The sequence below is a fragment of the Lytechinus pictus genome, chromosome 1 (assembly GCF_037042905.1).
Source record: "Lytechinus pictus isolate F3 Inbred chromosome 1, Lp3.0, whole genome shotgun sequence".
NCBI lineage: Eukaryota > Metazoa > Echinodermata > Echinoidea > Temnopleuroida > Toxopneustidae > Lytechinus > Lytechinus pictus.
The window spans coordinates 23,951,113-23,973,547 of record NC_087245.1 but is presented as its reverse complement, the minus strand read 5'-3'; the positions used below and the strand labels follow the sequence as shown (position 1 = coordinate 23,973,547).

Here is a 22,435-nt window from a genome sequence, read left to right as displayed (position 1 = left end):
TCGTTTCGTCACTCGCTAAATAGTTTGTCATGCAACAAATCTATAAATAGGTTTGTGATCACTAACTAGTCTAAGTCAAGGTTTTACAATTTTTGTATAGAATTCATACAAAATTTTCATTTTATTTAACAATAAATTCAAATCATGAATATATTAGAAAGAATATTATATTGAGCGAAAAATGACTTTAGCTCTCATATTCCCTATGGTTATTTACCCATTGCGTAAAAAATATATTACATACATGGTGAAAAGACTAACTTAGGATATGATAAACAATACATGATTGATTATCGCTTTACGTCGTCGGACAGCAAATTTTCTACAAAATTACACATCAATATCTCCTTCGAAAGAGTCTTATTTTGTTCTTTAGAATATTAAAGTGACTGCATATAATTTTCTCGAAGGAATCATTCGAATAAAGTGTTAATATGTGCTGTGGATTAGGCGCTGTAAGTAAATACTCAATGATCGAATGATAATGTGTAGATTCTGCGACGGTGAGAGTTTGCCTTTGTATTCAGTACCGTACGTACCGGTACGGTACTGCACTGCCGATGACGTACATGAAGATATGTGCATGTATGACTACACATAGCATTTTGCCATTACATTAGCAGTGTAGTTCGTACCGAGCTAGCCTAAGTATATGACTCTCTGATGATATTTTTTAATGATAATGATACTGTCATTACATTATGGAGCCTAGGCACGCATATGCATGATATGGGACTATGCCTAGCGAACTTTGTACACAAGAGTCAAGAACTTGAAGAAAGGAATTCCCTTCATATTTATTTTATTTTTAACATTGTCAATGTCATTGCAACTGCAACTGCCAATTCAATTGCATATTACAAAAATTGTATTAAATAAATTAGATTGGTTTACATTTTCAATACTACCATGACTACGGTACATACTTTACATAGATTACACCAGTAGTATTGACCTAATGCGCATGATTTACTTGTAAGGTATGACCATGACCATTTTGCACAAAAATTAGAAAAATGAGATACCAGACCAATCTCTGTATCCATTCGTAAACATTGAAAATATCATAACCTTGTTCATTGAATGAGTGGAAAATACTGTAACAAGTTACAATAGGCTTGAGTGATGATGTAGCTTTGATGAGTGGTGTTACGAAGTGCCGTCTTGAAGAAAAATTTATAGATAAAAATTAATATTCAACAAAAAATAAATTTAAATTTTGATTGTATATTAATAATGTTTTTTTACAATCAAAATTTCAATTTTATTTTTTGTCAAATAGAGGGCCTACACAAAAAATGCTCAAAATTACAGCTTTTTAGCGCTCTTGTGAATAAAAAAAAAGGATCCCCAAGTTAATAATGAAAAAAAGAAACAACTACCGGTATATAAAAATAAATATTTTTGGTTACAGAAGTGATATTTTAAAGAATTTTGTAAATGTGTGTTGTGTACTGCATAGCCATAGATCTACAAATAGATTCCCCATAGGCAGGGTGGTTGCAATGAACAAGTGTATACAACCAATGTTTATTTTTTTATACATTTAGGCGTACATCTACTGTAGCTACATTGTATAACATTTAGTGGTAAGTTCCTCGCACTAACCATGCTAACGTTACGGGTGATAACACAGAAATTAGAGCATAGAAATTGGAAACACTGTCCTAGCGTCTACTTATTTTGTACATTGTACAGCAGCTGTTTTGTAAAGTCGGTCAATAGTTCTGTCCTATAATTTGGGCATTCCAAAATTTGTCACCTCTCTTCTCATGTGTGACCATGTCTGTGCACTTTAAAGTTTAAAGTAACCTTTAAAATTAATATTAACCAGTGAAGGAGTGTCGAATCTGAAAAAAAAAATTAATTTGTTATTTCTCCTATCTATACGTAGTTGGCGTGTTGCTTTGGTTCAGCAGCCTGCTCTTGTTGCTGTGCTGCCTGCCCATCATGCAAGAACTCAACATCCACCAGGATCGTCTATGGCCTCTTCTTGCTGGTTGGAGCCGTTGTCTCGGCCGTATTCCTCTTGCCGCAGGTCGATAAGGCACTGTCCAATGTAAGTATTGCTTCGTCATTATTACACAGCTTTCAAAAACAACATTGAAATGAATTGAATTGGTTTATTAAAAACAACAGCAAACAGGCAGTTTGGGGAATCTGTTTTATTCATCATTCTCAGGCAATTATGAATGATTTGATTGTCATATAAGATCATAATTTGAACCTGTGCTGTTAAGCATTATGATTTGTGTCACAATTTACTACAGTATGGTATCTATAGTTAAACCACCACGTAAGGCCAGAGATTAATTTTAACTCGATTTCAGAATACAGGCCTGTGAGTGTGCTTTTATATTTCCCATGATCCCATTTCCCATGTTCCCCTCCTAGTCTCCGTTACTATGCCAGGACGTGGCCATCATTGGGCAGCTGGTTCCAACTGAGATCTGCGAAAGACTGGCTGGCTATCGTTCCGTCTATCGAGTGAGCTTTGGTGTCGCCGCTTTCTTCTTTCTCCTCTCTATCATCATGATCAATGTGAAGAGTAGCAAAGATATGCGTGCTCCAATCCAAAATGGGTATGTATGTGGAGGAAAAATGTTGCCAAAATTTCAAAAGCTGCTATTTGTTAAAGACTAAAGCTTCAAACACAACATGAACATGTAAATTATTACGGTAATTTTTTTATGACTGTTAATGATTGATACAAGAATTGAGTGACACTGGCATGAATTCACACTATGTGTTTGCAGATGTTATTATGCTTTATTTTTTTTATTGCATATATTCATCAAACAGAATCATGATATTGATGTACATGTAGTGTGTATGTGAATTGTAAATGGAAATCGGAATACATGATACTGATTAAAGTTCATACGTGTGCTTATAGTAGACATGTCATTTCTAAATGTAAATAGCAGCAGTCAACACACAGTAGCTTCGTACCTGTAGTAGAAGTAGATGGTGTATTTTCATTGCTCTTGTTTATAATTATATACAGTATTATTATATTTATGTATCTTCTATGTGTTTTTTTTCTCTTCACATGTGTCTTTTTCTCCCCTTTTCTTTCTAACTCCTTTTCTCTCTCTCCCCATCCATTGACTTTTTTCTTTTTCTCTTGAAGGTTCTGGTTTTTCAAGTTCCTTGTGATGTGCGGTCTGTGTGTAGCAGCATTTTTCATCCCCAACGGATCCTTTGAGAATGGTAATCATCATTTATGCACTCAATTATTGGCTGGAATGTCCATTTCAGCCATTTTGAGCTCACATGTATGACTGTCTTTGCAGTAAAGTAAATTCCAAACAGCAAATAAAGCTACATGTTGGCTGTGAGAAAGCATCATGGAAATTTGCCATCACTAGAAGGACTGGCAATTACAATATTTTCATACATGCACATGTTTGCATTTTTTTTCAAGGTCTTGCCCACAAGTATCCCTTTTAAAGGTGCCCTTCATTTTAAATAACGTAAATTCCATGTATAAGATCTTGTTATTTGATTATGATATGTATATTTTTTTTTAATGGAAATTCAATGAATACATTAATCAATAAATTCTTTGCCTCACTTTCACCTGTTAAAACCAGAGAACTATAGATTCCGTCCACTAAATCTATTGTTCTCTAGTTTTTAAAGGTATGTAATAGTGAGTCAAAGAATTGTGACTGGTAGTGTAAATGTATGGATAGATGAAGAAATGAATGAATGAATTAATTGAATTATCAATTACTTAATTATTTGATGAATATTAATATTATTTTTGCTGCGTTCCACCTGCAGTGTTCATGTACTTTGGAATGATTGGAGCGTTCTCCTTCATCGTCATCCAGCTGGTTCTTCTGGTCGACTTCGCCCATTCTTGGAATGAGAGCTGGGTTGGTCGCATGGAGGATTCTGAGCACAAGGGCTGGTACTGTGGTAGGTGTTCTCGTTGTATAATGAACTGCCATTAAAAGGGAGGGGAGAGTTGTTCGTAAGGTTACCTTACGATCAACTTAAAAATATGGCACAGTTCGATTCCAATATGTCACAATATTTTGCACACTGATCTTACGTTAAACCTTTTTTTTTTTTGGAAGTTGACCATAAATCCCTTTCAAGCATGATTTTCATTTAATTTTGATGATTTATAATTTATTAGAAGCCTTTATAATGTATGGCTTATTACACAATTAATTTGATGGATTTTATTTTGACTTTCTGTCCACAGCTCTGATGTCATCTACCATTATCATGTATCTGGTTGCTCTGACGGGATTCATTCTCTTCTACATATTCTACATTGGAACTGGGGTAAGTCATGTCCTGCAATAAACTCAAAAAAATAATATGTGCATGAAGTGGGATTCACAAACAAAGCTGCCTTCCTTATCAAACTAGGCACTCCTAATGGCAGTCCCTGGCATTCATTGAGTTGTTCATTTTTGTATCATAAAATCTAATTTTTATGTTATTTTTCAGTGGTACATGTACATGTTCATATAACTCTGGCTTAATGCTTTGTACATGCAATTGTTAATAATCTGCATGTAGTATAATATCACAAAATCAAAGTTAAACAAATAGGGAAAGGCGCCTTTTGCTGAAAATTTCAGACACTTTATGGGAACCCTTGAAGGACATAAATAATCTTGATAATTGGGAGTACAAGTGTTCCAGGTCAGTGACTAAGTCTCTGGATTGTGAAGCACAAGGTTAAGGGTTCAAGCCTTACTATGGCTGGCACTCATATTGTTTGCAAGGTGCTAATCTCCTCCCCACTCAAAGGTAGATGACCTAAAGGATGCTATTATACAACTGCTAGTAATACTCCCCATGGAGTGGAATTTGTGCACATCAAAGTGAGTTATTAAATTGCATATTTAGGTCCTTAATATTTTTGTGCTTAAACATTAAAATGATCAAACTCTGAGAGACTTGCTCCAGTATTTGGTTTTCGCTTCCATTTGTATATCTATGAAAACAAAATTTGACCTTTGATGTTTTTACAATGAATTACCCCAACTGGCCGATCCAGGGGGGGGGGGGGAGCACAGGCGGCCCATGCCCCCCCCCCCTTTTGAGAGGCACAATTATCATTTGTAATGTAAAAATGCTGTTAATTGTTCATTTTATTTTGATTGTAATCCTTTATGTTTGGATATGAAATCAATAAAATAAACTTGAAACTTAAAAGAGAAATGTGCCCCCCCCCCTTTTTGAAAGTGAAGACCTTTTTTTTTCTTGCCAAAATTTTCATGGACAAAATCCCCTTTAATAAATTTTGGTTAAACCCTTTTTTTTTGCTTGTGCCCCACCCTTTCGAAAAATCCTGGATCCACCCCTGATTACCCCTTACAATCTATTTCTCTTTAGAATCAATGCTCCCTTCATAAGTTCTTCATCAGTTTCAACCTGATCATGTGTGTTGTCATGTCTGTTGTATCCATCCTACCCAAGGTCCAGGAAGGTAAGATAAAGTAATTCAATTTAATTCATATCCCTGTCCAAATCATTATAAAAAAATCAGGTAATAATGATAAAACATGATCAGATGTATTCAATTTAATTCATATCCCTGTCCAAATCATAAAAAAAAATCAGGTAATAATGATAAAACATGATCAGTTGTATTCAATTCATTTCATTTTCCTGTTCAATTCATGATAAAAATTCAAGTAATACTTATGAGACCTGCTTGCAGTAAATGTTGAACAGTTCACATTTTTAAGACAAACCAATGTAAGTTGAATGAGCAAGTTGTGTCGATGTGGAATTCTGAAAGATTGCCCAAGTTGATGCTCTAGGGACAACATGGATCCTTATAGGAGGTATTTCACTTTTACCTGTTTAGAATTAGTAATTTGGCCTTCAAATTTTCTTTGCCTTTAAAATTTATTAGCAATGAACTTAGTCATTTCAATTATTCTATAAAAGGCAAAAGCAACATCAATACATTTTGGCAACATCTCATGAGAATAATTGATAAATGTAAAATCTAAGCTTTTTATGGTGTCGGGTAATAGAAATTGCCATTTGTGTATTTGAGAAACTATCCGCAAACAAGTCCTTAGTTGATATCTAATCTTGATCTGCTGTTCTGAGTTTATGCCATCCATTGTGAATTTGATTGAATGTGGACCAAACAGTTCCCTTTTGATGGTATTTATTTTCCATTTCATTAAAATCCATAATGATAAAAACAATCAGTTCTTGTAATGAGCATATCACATACTATTTAAAGACTTTATGTGCTTCCAAAGGGACTTTGATTGCCCAATAGTGAAATATTAATGGTAAAATAGCCTTAAAAAACGGTCATACTGAAGCTTTTTTCGACATGCACTCATCAGAGTATTAAAGATTGCATGAATGACTAAAACGCTAGAGCAAAATAGACAATGGATGCTACATGGCGAGCCGTTTCAAGGTAAACAATTTAGTACATGTAGTAGCTTTGTACATGTACCAGCCGTAAATTGAAGCGAAGCAACTAAAACAACGCAAGGGTTCTTACAAACTCCTGGCCGCACAGAATTCGGGTCTGTTAGCTTGATATACGCTGCCTTGAGCCTGTGCAAATGAGTGAAACCAGTGAAAATGGTTTAGATTATAAATATACCCTATCAAACATGTAGTAGTATCAGGCTAGGACAGAATTATATGTGAATGAATAAACATGTAACTTGATGCTGAATGGCTTGATAATATTTGCCTTTGTAATTTTTTCATGTTGGTTTCATTTTCAGCCATGCCACGATCTGGTCTTCTCCAGTCAGCTGTGATTTCCATGTACACCATGTACCTGACCTGGTCATCTATGAGCAACAACCCTGACATGAGTGAGTTTGCATCTAAACTCCTCAAAAAAGTTTGGAAATCTGACTTGGATCGATAATCCCTCCTCAGATTTAGTGAATATTGTTGTGTGATTGATACCAATGAATAGATCATTTAATTCTCTTTAAACTGATACCCCAACATGGTATGATTATGGTTGACATGAAGGTGCAGTGCCTTCCCATGTGGGGCAAGGTAAAAATTCAAAAGTTGCAAATTGACACAATATTGAAAGTCACTGTTCTTTTTTTCTGTGGTGATGAGTGAGTTCCTCAGCAGTTTATTTTGTTTTCATGCACCTTAACATCAACATTAACATGGAATTAAACACACCTCTGCACAAGCAAACACATAACAAACAAACATGCATGGGTATTTCACACCACGACTCAAACCATGTTGTCTCACAGAACCATCACTACAAACCAAAACAAAACATCAAAAATGAAGAAGCAGGGGCTTGATTTGAATGGATTTTCATCTCTATTGACTTAGACAAAATAATTATTCTATTGACCCTTCATGACTATTTCTGCTCGTTTTGCAGCTTTTCAATTCAGACCTCATCCAACACTTTTAGATGGCATGATCATAACAAGCATGGTATCATTTTAAAGAGAATTAAATGATTCTCTTGAATGATATCAAATATGCATTGTGTAAATTGGGAGTTGGGAGAAATTAATGGCCAAACTCAGATTTCCAAACTTTTTTTGAGGAGTTTATTTTCATTAGATCTTTATCACTGGTATACAGATGGGGGAGGGAGGCTTTGGGCACTTGCACCCCCCCCTAAAAAAAAGAAAACATGAACAGAAAAAAAAAGGAAAGAGAGAAGGGTGATGTATGATATTATTTTCTGCATTTTATGTCAAAATCTATCACAAAATTTTTGTAATAAAAAATGTACAAATTTTTGCTCGCCTGCAACTTTTTATGATTTTTTCCCGATACTCCACATCTTGCCCCCTCAAAATTTTTGGCTCATTACACCAGTATTCTTTATACACATTTATGGCAGTCATTTGATGGCATGTCATCAGCTTTTTGAATTCAGATTGGCCCAACCTTTTCTTAATGAGTTTTTTTATTTGATTTGTTTTGTTTTATGCATTTATGTTTATGCTTCTAAGAATTTATGTATTAAAAAAAAAAAAAAATAGTTTTGGGTTTCTAAAGAGTATGTTCTGGATTTTGCTGTCTGCTTGATGTACATCTGTTTGTAATGTTACCAATTAATCTTGAATGTTCATGTGCAGCTGTAACGTCATTAATTTTTTTCTTTATTATTTCATGTGTGTTAGACCTATGGTAGATGAATGCAGTGTATGTTGTTAACATTACTTGGAATAGATGCATTTTAAATATATCAGCAGTCTTGATGGGACAAAAATGAAAATTTATACCTTAAAAGTGGCAGAGGTGTTTTTGGAAGCTCCTAAATTTAAAAGTATTTTCCCCTTAATCCTCAATAACTTCCCATTATTATTAAATCATGTGGTTTTGGATTTGTCAAAGATTCCATCTGTGCCACTATATGGCCAATTTGTGTGGTTACAGTACTTGTGTAATATCGTCGGAGTTGGATATCAAATTTATTTTTCGCCTCTTCCTAAGCTTAGAAACTAACAAATGCCCCTCATGCTGTCATGTCTAAAAAGTCCTTTGCATTATTTGTTTTATATCTTGCATAGCTTGCAACCCAAGCATCACCACCATCATCCATGGAACAGGTAATAGTACCGTTCACAACGAAGATGTCGGCAGTGCAGAGAACTGGGCTAGCTTTGCTATCTGGCTCATTTGCCTCATCTATGCCTGGTAAGTAAGCAGTAATGCTTTGCAATATGTAAGTTTATAGTGGTGTTTATAAATGACGTAACCTGGGTTCTGGTTGTTGAACGTGTGAAGGTCGCTTTTGAAAGTTTATATAGTTTGGTGACTATTGCTCTTAAATGAATAAATCTCAACTTCAAACCCAACTCTCCACTCCCCAGGGAGTGGAGATATGCACTTTATGTGTGGAGTAGTGATGGATCCTGTGGCAGGGGTAATAATAATTACAATGTAAAGCGTGTAGTACAAGCACAACATATGAAGCGCCCTATGTAACTGTGATCAATCGTCACATGATTCTAAGCAAAAAAACCACATCACGACCTTAACCCTCACCTTACATTTTTAGTGAAATTGGTGGAGGAGTAGTAGTTGTCCCAGGAGCAAATGTTGCTCCGTTATGGTTTCAATTAAAATCATTGGCAGTGGTCTTTTAACCTTTATCAGCTTGACATTATTTTGTTCATGAATGATAGTGCTGCAACCTGGAATAAATATCTAGATAGATGGCACTGTATAAATGCCTTTTCTATTATTTTGATCATTATTACTTTTTTTTATTATTATGATCATCAAAACTGTTGTTGTTAGTAAAGGTACATGTAAAGTATACATTTATGAATTTTGGCTTGATACAAACTTTTATCAGATTTGTGCATGAAATATTGTTTGTGAGAATTGTCTTTGCTTGACATGCTAGTGTAAAGGAATATATAACTTTGGAACATACCCGGGCATCATACCAGCATAAGCCTTCTCCCTATATTTCATGATTTGCACCAAATATTAAATATGATTGCATTTTTTTAATTTTTTAATTTCATGTTTTGATATTTCAGCATCCGGACTGCAAGCACCAACAATGTTGGAAAGCTGACTGGCAGTGAGGTATGTGAATAAGACTTTTGTTGCCCAATTTTTGTTATGAATCTACCCCCCCCCCCCCTTGCATTCATCTCATGATTGAATGTCATCTTAATTCAAGTTTTCTGTTATTTCTAGTGTGAGTGCTATCTGCTTTTACTGTAATATTATTCTAGCCAGATACTTGAAATTAGATGTTGTTGCAGATTATAAGGGCATGTACAGTGTAGTATGAATGAATACTCTGGAATTTGACACATTTGAATTATGAAAAAAAAAATGTGTATGATAATATGTCCAAGCTGATCAAAGAACAGTGTTGTAGTTCAATGTTTGTTGTCATTGTTTTGATTGAATCTTCTATTTGGTCAAATAATATCTTCCATTGATTTTGCAAGCTCTTTCAATTATAATCTGTTTACATTAGGATCCCCCATTGTGCTCATATTAAACTTGACAAGGATATAGCACTGATATGTTACTTCATTATTATTTGGTTTATTTATTTTTATTGATTGATCATTATTAATTTTTTCTTTGAATTTGAGAGGCTTGTCCTGGGTTTCTTTTTCTTTTTAACATTAACATTTAAAGATAGAGAGAACTTTGCCCCTTTATATTCATCCATATAAGATTTTAAAAATTCCAACATCCTACACGTGTATCTCAAATTTTCTGATTTATCTATGCTAACTTCACTAATTTCTTCTCTAATCCAAATCTGTCCCACTTTATTGAAGTTTGGAGATGTAAGTGGAATTCTAATTTTCTTGTCATTCATTGTGGCTCTCTTATGAATTTATGTGGCATACATAGACCTAAAGAAACATGAACATTACCAAGACATGTATCCACACATTCACATGTTTTGTCAAGATATGATTATGTTGCTGTACATCGTTATATTCATGCAATCAATTTACAGCGGTGCCGGATCTAGCCATGTTGGATACAATACCGTTTCATAGGCCATATTTTTGTCTACAGCGGGGGACATTCAAAGTATTGTATCTAATCTTTGTAGATCCGACCCTGCTTTACATTTTACCTTTATAGATTCATACCACAATCATGATATACATGAATGTACTATACACTACATGGTCTTGTACATATGGAAGGGGACTGGATAAATTACATCATCATACAGTATACATACATGTACATATACATTGTACATCTACATTAAATATCATGTAATACTCTCATGTGTATTTAGCATTCATGCATATTGAAATTAGAGGAACAGTGCAATAGAACATACGTCCTGATTTCCCTTGTGACAAGAAATTTGTTTTGGATGAGGCATGTTGTTTAATAGCATTTAAACATGTTTTGTGATCCAAACTGTTTAGCCATACCCCTCTCCCTTCCCGATCTTTAGGTCATGCACGTTGGTATCCCAGCTTTATGGCAGAAATACATTATTTTAAATCTTTAATCTTATTTGATTTGAAAATTCTTCCCTAGATGTTTACAGTGCGAGTTTATTTTTGGTTTATTCTTTAATATACAATGTTAATTTATGCATTTGATGATATCCATTTCAGTTAATGCCTTATTTCAGCTACTTGCACGAACATGTACATGCAAGTACATGCAGTTTTATACATTGTAAGCTTTGGAAATGACTGTCAGTTCAGATAGATCACTGAATTAATCATTGGAACCAATTTGTAGGATACTGCTATAAATGTGGAATACAAGAGGAAATAACTACATGGAAAGATTGAGTGGAAAGAAAAGAGGAAGAAAATAAGAAAGATGTCACAAACTGTGTATTAAGTTTGAAATGTTAAACCCTATATAGGCTGGGGTATTTTGGGAGATCGTATGCCCAGGGGATGGGTGGGTCTCACTGGCCCTCTTGAGATCTCGGCCGTTGATCGCGTAAACGTGCCGTAACGTTGCAGCGAGAGCTTTTCGCGTTTGAAAACTTTGTGCGAAAAGATAAGGGAGGCCTCTGAGCACCCCCCCCCCCCCCCCCCGGCTTAGGGCTAAAAGAGCAAAGAGAAATGAATGCAGTTGCAAAAAAGATTTAGGTGATTTTCCAAATATGTTTCTCAATTTTGTTCTTCCCTATTTTTTAAAATCGTATTTAAGCTGACATTATGCATGTATGGTTTGATAACCATGGAGGGTTATTGGAGTAGAAACATTGATTTCATTTCAAATTTTCAATGAATAGATGTAGTCAGTCTTCATTCTACTGAAAGCCATCCATTTTAAGAAAATGATTTCATGAGTTTGGGGGATCTTTAAGTAGTGAATAACATTCTATATTCAGCAAAGGGAATAATGGCTTTTAATAAAGCATAGTGCAGAAATAATCTGTAATTTTCCTCACCTCAAACCGAAAATGATAATCCCCTACGGTAGGAGGGGGTCTCTATTAAGCATGTTAAGCCTGATAAATGGAGGAGAACAGGGACTTCATAATGTGTTATCCATTGTGCTAGTCTTATTGAATCATGACAAGCCAAGCCTGAATAACACTCTGTATGTACATGTAATCTCTTGTCTGTGCATATCAAAACAAGAAATGTGGGAAGAGTTTTAAAAAAACGAAGAGAGAAAGAGCAAGGAAGGAACACAAGGAGAAAATAATGAAAGCAAAGGGGAAATGGAACAAAGGAAGGAGCTAAAAAGAAGAATAAATATATTGAGACTCATGTTTTTCACCTTGCCTTCCTCAATCAATTAATTTAAGATGTATCATAGAAAGTGTAAGCTAGAGGCTGCTATCTATTTCAACACCGTTACTGCTAAAAAAAATTGATTTGGAAGTCCTCTATACCATCTCTATTTTCGTGTCATTCCTGGACACAGTCTTAATTAATCAACAGTTTTGCACTGTGCAGCTGCCCATGCTATGAAATACATGCCTATTTTGCCTACTGAATCATGATTACTAAGGTGTTTTTACATGTAGTCACCATCTTTATCTAAACTGCCATGATGTCTATTGAAATTTCCCCTGCATTCTGAACAATAAAACTTCCTTACACTAGAACGAATACGTGACTAAAAAGAGAGTTGGCTTCTGTTGAACTCTTTGTGTCTGAGACAGAATGACCTTTGTCATCCTAGCGCAACTGATTCAAATGATTCCATTCCAGTGCTCATGTTTAGGTTCAAGGATGGGATATGAGTATTTTCCGTCACAGTCTTATCCCCCCCCCCCTACATATTGATAATTTTGACTATATTGATATATTTAACTAAACAGAATAAAATTGGTTTTGATCAAGATGCCATTTTCCATTCAATGTTAAAAGTTTATTTTTTAGTGATATACTCTTAAAATTCTATTCCTTTTTCATGTACATTTTCCCCTTAGAGCCTTATCCTGTTGTTTGTTATTTTGAAGGGCAATTAGAATGAGTCATTGTTCTCTTCCTGAATAAAGCCAGACATGTACATAAACAATGACATCATTAAAGTTTCATGGTTCATATCCTTATTTCCTTGTTTTTCCAATTAGTTTGCAAATTAATTCCCCCCCCCCCTCCTGCAGTATATTTGAGGTTAATAGACAAAACAAAAAACATGCACTAGTAGATGAAGACCTATCATTGTACAGCATTGTTCAAATGATAATTGATTAAATGGAAATATGCATTTAAACATATATTTGACATCTACTGAGATGAATTGTACATGCCCATGGGATCTATTAACACGGACTCTAGGTTCAATATGCACAAGTCCTCCATTTTATTTGAGAAAAGTCAACATCCCTTTTGTCTCTTTGTTAGTTTTCAATGTCAATATATGGAATCCCATATCCTTGATAATATTATTTATGTTAATTGAAGCTTGGGTGTACGTGTTTTAGTTTCATCTTGTGCAAATAATGAAGTAACTGTGAAAAAGTAAAAATGAAAAAATAAATGTGAAAAAGGGGAAATTCATATTGCACATGATATTATGAGACAGGTTAGACCGTTGGAATAAGATGATAAAGGAAGTGAATTATTCAAAGAAAAAAGAACCAGGTCTTTTGTTCAGTTTCTTAGATATGAATTCAAATATATTACTATTTGGAGAAGTTTCATTGTGTAGTACAAGGATGAAAACCGGACTTGGTTCAGACTCTTTAGAGTAAAAAATCTGGGGGAAAGCATTTGAGTTAGAATAGAATTCAGGGAGGGGCGAGGGATTGTATTAGTAAGAATCTTTGTGAAGTACCTCTGATTAGATCCTGTATGATTTAAGAACTGAATCCCTATACTAATAGGTTTTTATTTTTGTTTGGTAATTACTTTAAAGTCCCCTTTGAGAATCCCTGTTAATACATACTGTGGTACCAATTTAAAGTATCCATTAAAATTGTCGAAAACCAATTTCAATTGGTCGAAAACAATTGTTTGTATACCATGCTATTCAGTACAACACATAACCATTAGGGAATGCTATTTGTGAAAAACTACTCATCAAATTAATTTATTTGAAAACTGGGAAAGATAATCAGAAAAAAACTTTCAGTTTCTTTCATAATAGATGTATATATACTTGCTTTGTTTCATTGTATTGTATTGTATTAACTGAGGGTGTGACAGACTATGCAGAATTGTAATGTTTCAAATGAATTAAACATTCATTCATCATGCATATTACATTCACTATTCATGAAGGGGGAAATGTGAATTTGATATGGGTTTACTAGTCATTTTCAGAAAAAACTGATCATCATACACCCATATGTGTAACAAGATTTTAGATCTTATCACAGCGCATGAATCATGTCTTTGTTGCCACGGGGAAATAGGCTAATGTTTGATGCTGAACAACCAATGATTATTCCATGAGAAATGGTGTACATACATGTGTCTTATCTTATCAAACAATATTTGTGTTTTATACTGAAATGCAAGGCATCTTTTGTTTTCTTCTCTTTATTACTCTTTATTTTCTATTTCCTGCCTCTTTCTCTGCAGCTGGTTCTTCTCTTCTGCTATTTCTTCTCCATCTTTTCTCTGTTTTTCTCACATACATTGTAAATATATCCTGCCTATCTGTAGATCTAAAGAAAAGTCATTACTGAATCTCAACAGTCAGAAGTGTTGAACATTCATTGTAACATCAAAAGCAGTAAATGGAGAAATCATGAGGAAAGGTGTTCTAGCTACAATCTTGCTTCACTGTTTAAAAACAAAATTATGATTCATTTCTAATTCAGTACATGTACATGTATGCATTCATACATGCAGTGATGCACATTTATGTACACATAGTTTTTGTTTTTTTTAGTTTAGTTTACTTGCTTCTCCATGTACATGGGGATTTCTTAGTAGAAATCTCCATCCAGCTTCTAACCATTTCACACACATCTTATTCACACACCCAATATAATATATAGGATGGTCTACAATATGGAACTAATGAGGTAAGACTATCCAATTTCTTGAAAAGAACCAATAAAAAGATTATCAAAGAAACAAATAAAATCAAACACTATTTCACAGATTAAACCATTAATTTTCCTTCATATAACTTTTTCATCATGCAGGTGATGGAGCTGTACTATATAAAAGCAATTTATTTGGCATGTATATGTATTCATTTGGTGAAAGCCATTTAACTTATTATGTTTTCCTCTAAAACTTCATATTTGGGAAGTTGTTTGGTCTGGGAATGAATAAAAACAAAATTGATATTGAATAAATTACATGTGAGAAATGTGCTTGAAATATGAATAAATATTTATAAATTATATTATTTTGAGCACTATTTTCCAACATATTGCAAATCTCTGTGCATTGACACTTGATGGCCTGACAGATTTACCCTTATACAACTGTTTTAAAAGTGCCAGTTAATACTGCAGTAAATACTCCTTTATATGTCATTGGGTTTTTTTTTTTTGGGGGGGGGGGAGGTGATGATAATGTCTGTGATAAGCAAATAAGGGATGGAAATGTAAATTGTGGAAAGGGTTATTTTCTGGCGAGTCTACTAATTGTTAAAATTCAAATTTCCCAGGCCTATTGTGTAATAAAATATTTTCATTCCAATATCATATACATGTACTTGAACAAGGGGTTTTCTTTTCTATTTGGTTCAATTTCAGAGGGTATACACACTATTACACAGTGACCTTTAAAAAAATAGCAAGAAGTGATTCCAACATTCAGTATATAAATGTATCAAAATGCGAAGACTCCATGTTACAAAATAAAAATGTTTAAATGATAAAAGCTTTATGGGAATTCTTCTGGAGCAAAGATTTGGAGAAACTTTTCTATATAGGATCATTTAAAGACCAAACATGCAATGTTCATTATGAAATATAATGGTAAAACCATATTCAAAACCATTTTGCATTATTCATTAAAAAAAATTGTAATGTGCTTCAGATATTGTACAGTTCAAAAGAGCATTAATAATGTTTCATTTCTTTCGCCTAACTCTTTAAAAAGGTGCAATAAATGTCTACATGTACATGTATATTTAATGTAATTTGTGAAAATGCCTAACTTTACACACTTTATGCACACAGTGATGAACAATCATTCCAAAAATGCCTAACTAATTACAAGACTTAAAAGAAAGTATACATGTGAAATAAATTGATAGTTACATGTACACAGGGCTCCACATTAACCTTTTTTTCTACTGGTCCAACCTGTTCATGACGGACCAGTAGATACCCAGTTTTTCAATTTTTGCTGGTCCGAACCTAAAATTTACTGGTCCCCCAAAATAAAGAAAAACATAAAATTAGACTAAGAGTTTATTTTGCTATCTTTTATTAGTTTGATTCCCTCCTCCCCCCCAAAAAAAACATAAAACAAGCAGTACACACCCATGCACAACATTATTCATGAGAGCCATTTTTGAAGAAACCAGAGCCAGTTTTATAATTAACAAAAGAGGAGAAAATATCATTTGTATGAATTTGATATATATTTTACTGGCCATGTCGGAATAGTAAATCTGACTATTTCTGAAAAGTTACTGGCCCGACACCAATTTTTACTTGTGTGGGACCCTCGGACCAGTGCCAGTGTCTTGCGCTGATGTACATGTAGCATCGTGAAAACAATATCCAATGCATACAGATCCTGTATCTGTACGCTGTTCATGTATGTGTAAAAATATGTACATTGGTCTTGTCCATGTACATGTATTATCAACCAGTAAAATTACTATAAAAATTAACACTGGACTTGTGCACAATTTGTCTATCAAGATAATGAAAAAAATATTAAAGCAATATTGACTGGCCTCGGGGCGATACAACATATATTGCCCAAACTCAATTTATATTGTAAACGAGGGTGATATAATTTTTTAGGGCGATATATGTCCTTTCGCCCCCAGGCCAGTCAATATTGCTATTATTAACCAAATCAGACGTCCAGAGCAAAAATTTTAAAAATTTTAATATTTTACAGTTTAAGAATGGGAATCTATGTTGAGCAGACTGGGTTTCTGAACTTTACCATTGTGACGCAATTGACATGACGCGTCTCTGGCCTGGGGACGCAGTATATGTCTCAACTTGACGTACAGCACTGCGCGGTTCAAGGCCGCGTACAAAAACGTGTAGAATACCCAGATGTTAGCTCTGCCTTATTGCCCGCTACCTTTCCGCACATTTTCTCATAGACTTTCCTGAGCGGGCAATAAATTTGTCTGTGGTTAAACAAATGCAAACTTATTGACCGACCACTTGATTCCAGTCTTAAGCAGGCAATAATGTATTAAAGTTGCCCTGCTCATATGTCTGATACGGGTGATAATGATCAATATTACATCCTTAAAATGTACATAATAATTATTATGCTGTAATGTTTAAGAAAGGCAAAGTAGTATGTTATTGTATGCCACATAAATTCAGCAGCTGCAAAGATGGTTTTTATCTATCTTAATTCTATCTCAAACTAGGATTTTCTTTTCATTTTCATTCATTATTTTCTTCTTGAATAACTACTAATAAGGAGAATAATGCTTCCTAAATATTGGCCCTTTTTCCATATCAAAGTAAAAAAAAAAGAGACATAAATATGCTTTTTTAGTTTAAGAAATAAATTGTATTATTGGAATAATTGAAAACAGCGTTAAGACTCACTCTGCAAAATAATAAGAAAAACAGCTCCATGGGATATTGCATACATTGCACATGTTACAACACGTATGTTACAGTATATGATTCAACTGAACACCAGATTCACGATCCTCAGTATCCCACAGACAATTGGTGGAAGTACCAGATGCATCGCTATTCAAGTGGGTGGGGGGGGGGTGATACAGTAGTTCATTTGCCCCTGCATCTGCTTGAATTCAGTGCTACAGACGATAGTACATCTAATGGGATTATATTTGACCAGCATTTGACCGGTAATGTTTGAATTGAAATTTGAATAGGAATTCCATCAGTTCTCCAGCATGGGGATTGTGTGGTCATCATACATTTTTAAACATACATGTATGTATTTAACGATGAATGACATTATACCATATAATTCCTGGAGGGTGTGGTGTTTCATAGTTGTTGATTATATCTGTTTGTACATGTAAGTTATGCATGACTATTTAAGCACCACTGGAATGTGATCTCAATGCTACTGTACATTAGATCATGGACTTATTTGCTAGTAGGTCCATGATTAGATCATATCATATTGCACAAGAACTGGTCACCTCAAATGGCCACCTGGTTTTCCAATAAAGCATTCGGATTTAATAATTAATTGTTGCATAATATAGAGCTCCTGTACTTTATTGGTTCATTTTATTTTCAGTGTTTAATGTTTAGTCCAGTCATGTGTTCCAAAGACTTTCATTATATACCTTCATGTGTACTGGTGTTGGTACATGTTGATATCAATATTTACCTTCGCTTTTGTTCCGGATTTCGTATTTTGATCTAGAGGAAGAGAGTTGTTACAATGTTTCAAATGATAGATGTTTTAATGTTCCAAGCCCTCTTCCTCGATGTACAGGGTAACATTTCGTGAAAATTTTGTCAGTGAATGTTCACTGACTAATTTGCTCTCAGCCAATCAGATGCAAGGATTTGCAGTGCCGTAGTCAGTGAAATTCACTATTTGTTTCATGAAATGTCCCCCAGGTATACACATGTTTTATACCAATTGATTCCAATCAAATGTTACCCTAATGCACTGTTTTTTTTTCTTATAATTATGATGATTATCAAGATGTTTACTTCCGATTCAGTCCATACATGTATTTCATGAAAAAAGAACACCACAGTGATTGCAGACATCATATGATAGTGCCCATACAGCTATAAATGCGCCACATTCAACTGCATGTAGTGATTTGCCACATGTGTACCCCCATTGGCCCATCCCCTCCTCCCATGTGTATAGAACATCAATGATACTGAATAATTGTTCAAAAAATTAAAATGAATAGACAGCAAGCCCCCGTGCTTCTTATACTTTACCAAACTTTATTGCTAATTCAATTTTAATTATCAAATACAAAAAAGTACAAATGGATTGACAACAAAATTGTATACATACTTGTAAATACAATGATGACAGTATTATGACCCCAGAGAAAGCAAAGCTTATAAAAGGGGGCACCAAATAACAAAAATTATGCAATTATCAACAATTCAAACATATCTGAAAATATTAAATATTGCATCAATCAATAAATTTGAATATCAATTTGGAATTGTAAACCTGTATGTGATATTTGTATTTTTTTTCTATTGACAGAAAACTCTGCTTGGGTCTACAAATTCAAGTGCTGGTGAGTGATTTTGTGACCCCCACCCCCCCCCCCCCCGAATTGATCACATTATGTATGTATTTATATACAACACTATGAATAACATAGAAAATGAGAGATCTGCCTTTCTTGTAAATTAAAATCTCTACATTATATTAAAAAATAGTTATTTAATAATCATATGACAGCTGCATTCTTGCAGTTTGTACAGTGTTTAATGAAAACTGACCTTGTATGATAATCAGTGACTCTTGTGGTTAGCAACACACTATTCAAATACCATCAATAGAAATCTTTAGGAATCCCTTTCTCAAATGATTAAAGTGAAAAGGTAATAATTAACATACATACTCTAAGTCGGGTTACTAAAGGCCCTGTGGCTGAGCTCGCATTCACCTGGGCTTTTGCAATTAGTCCTATTTACATGTAAGTCTGAGGCATTTGATAAGAACATCATAACAGACACATTGCCTTATCTAAAGGCTAACTTTGCTCAACTGATCCACAACCTTATTGCGATATTTTTTCTGATTCCCCCACCTGTTCTTTCAGGTGACTCCAAACCCGCTGATGGAGACGCAGAGAAATGGGGCCAGGAGGTGTATGATAACGAGGATGAGGGCGTGTCCTACAGCTACACCTTCTTCCATATCATGCTCATGCTCGCTGCATTCTACATGATGATGACCCTCACCAGCTGGTTCCAGTAAGTACATGTAGCTCAATATTAAAGGAAAATCCGGCATTATTCTAGAGCTGCCAAGTTTTCTGCGATATGAGAAAAAGGGAAGAAAGGAAAATTATACACAGATTTGGGGAAGAATACAGAATTTCACAAGTTTCAGAATTTTTGAAGTTGGCAGACAATGAAACAAATGAGAATCTTTTTGACTTCTATGAGACTTCCTTAGAGGTTGAGTGCCATTTTTTTTTTAACATTAGTTGCTTTTGGGAGGGGAATAGTTTGAAAAACTGAGGCACCTTGTGACAAATCAGAGCTTTGGGTCAGAACCGCTTCTCCCCGCAGGAATCCTGCAAGCAATGTTTCATTATAAACTATTTTACCATAGATAAGACAATCTGGACTGCAGGAAAGCTGCAATAAAAGGGCGCACAGGATCCTTATCGCAGGGTTCCTGCTAATAGACACTGCACAGACTTTAGACAAGTTTGCCTAATCTTATACATCTCTTTGTTCACTGGCGGATCCAGTGGGGGGTGGGGCAAAGCCAGCCCATGCCCCCCCCCCCTTTGAGAGGCACAATTAAAATTTGTAATGTAAAAATGCTGTTAAAACAGAAGTGTACCCCCCCCCCCCTTTGAAAGTGAAGACCTTTTTTGCCCCCCCTCCCTCTTTGGAAAATCCTGGATCCCCCCCCCCCTGATATTTGGATATTTTTCAGTTTGATTGACTCTCACACATCTTGTCACAAGCTTTTTCATCAACCATGTCATTTCATTTGTAACCCAATTCATGGAGCACTCATAACACTTTTTCATTTCTAATTTAGGAATACTGCAATTTACTTAAATAGAATAGCACTTATTCATGTCATGAACTGTACATTAGAAAGAGGCAATCCTGTAGTCTTATAATATTAAGCTTTCATCGTAACATCCACATCATTTTGTTGCTTTGAAGCTTAGATTCGTTAAAAGTAGTCATAAGAAATTATAATCATATGATAAAAAATGATAAAAATAACTGAATGATTATACTTAGAATAATCCCCATAGTGATAAGGATTTATCCTTCTATATATCACTATTAATATTTTATTATACAGCAACAGAATGCACAGGGATTTTTTTTTTGACAAGGGAATCTACATGTACATGTATATATGAAGAAAGTATGAATAAGAAACCTGCATGTATTAATTAAACATTTAAGAAACACATTGTAAAATGGTTATTGGTTATATTATCAGTTTGTATCACAGGAAACCCACTGGTAACAGGTATGAATTGCATGCTGATTTAACATTCTATTTGAAGAAAAAAAATCATTCAATCTGATCATGAATGGAATCAGTAAATGCTATTAAAAAAAAACCTTTGAATTTTAAAATGTATCTGTACTTTCCAAACTAGCTGGCTGTCAAGAATTTAGTAGATTAAATCTGAACTCAATCACAATTTTAGTCAGCATTTAACATTTTATTTCAAGCCTATTTTGTTGTTGTGAACCTCTATATAATGCATATAAAGGGGGTTATCGTTTCTTTTACATTTATAGCTTGCATGAAAACATCACTGCACTATTCAAGCACATAAAAAAATTACCAACCCTTCATTTTTCTCCATGCTATTTTTCAACTTTATATACAAATGTACCAATACAATCATTTGTTTATATTGTTTAATAATAGAAATGCAATGGATAGAAGTATTGATGGCAATTTAGAAAACTTTGAAAATACATTTACATGTAGAAAATAAAATAAGTTGTAAATTTCAATCACTAGCACCTGAATGAAATACTATCAAACTTTTCACTTTATAATGATGATTATAATTATATTCCACTTTTATGTAGCACTTACAGGTCAAGTCCTTCCCAGAAAAATTATTAATTTGAATCAATAGAGAAAAATCAAACAAGCATAATGCTGAAAATTTCATCAAAATTTGATGTAAAATAAGCCAGTTATTTTCTCCTTTTCTCCTTTTATTCAAATCAACCTTTTGTTGGGGTGGACTTGTCCTTTAATACATTGGACAATGTCTCACCACTTTGAAGTTGTTATTTCATGAATTCTGGTCATTGAATCCTAGTTTACCCTCACACAATGTATACACTTCCTCAACTCCCTTGGGATCGAACTCAACAATATCCCCATACCATTTCAATTCAGATATCAGCAAGTCTAATCTGTGATTGAACGAAAAAAAATGTTGTACAGTGCATTTTATGAGCTAATTATGGAAATGGGATAGAACTTAATTTCCTTTGCAAGCTCTTTATTTGTAACAAATTTGAAGAAATACAAAATGCTTTCTCCACACAAATGCACCCTAAATATTAGTGTTTTACTTTTTTTCCTCTGCACAATCTTCAAAAGGAATATCACTGAAAGTTTTTGTTATCAGAAAAACAAAATGCAGTCTGGATAGACAAGTATTCTTTGAACCACTGGCGTAAATCCTTGCGTCACACCTACTGTTCAGGGGGAGATGATTTATCGTTCCATCC

General features: G+C 34.3%; 1 protein-coding gene across 2 annotated transcripts in view; it reads left to right on the top strand.

The window, feature by feature from the left end:
• The first annotated feature begins 238 nt into the window (after nt 1-238).
• The window catches only part of LOC129259676 (probable serine incorporator), a 26,139-nt gene continuing 3,942 nt past the window's right edge, over nt 239-22,435 (top strand). Inside the window, exons 1-13 of one of the 2 annotated variants that reach the window (XM_064098646.1) lie at nt 255-455; nt 1,895-2,059; nt 2,395-2,582; nt 3,134-3,213; nt 3,790-3,927; nt 4,220-4,302; nt 5,365-5,458; nt 6,738-6,830; nt 8,523-8,649; nt 9,504-9,552; nt 14,891-14,917; nt 19,227-19,260; nt 19,792-19,945. In XM_064098646.1, the coding sequence (XP_063954716.1) occupies nt 435-455; nt 1,895-2,059; nt 2,395-2,582; nt 3,134-3,213; nt 3,790-3,927; nt 4,220-4,302; nt 5,365-5,458; nt 6,738-6,830; nt 8,523-8,649; nt 9,504-9,552; nt 14,891-14,917; nt 19,227-19,260; nt 19,792-19,945 (1,253 nt within the window). In that variant the 5' untranslated portion in view covers nt 255-434. Of the gene's footprint in view, nt 456-1,894; nt 2,060-2,394; nt 2,583-3,133; nt 3,214-3,789; nt 3,928-4,219; nt 4,303-5,364; nt 5,459-6,737; nt 6,831-8,522; nt 8,650-9,503; nt 9,553-14,890; nt 14,918-19,226; nt 19,261-19,791; nt 19,946-22,435 lie in introns of both variants that reach the window. The other variant, XM_064098653.1, reaches the window with a different exon arrangement.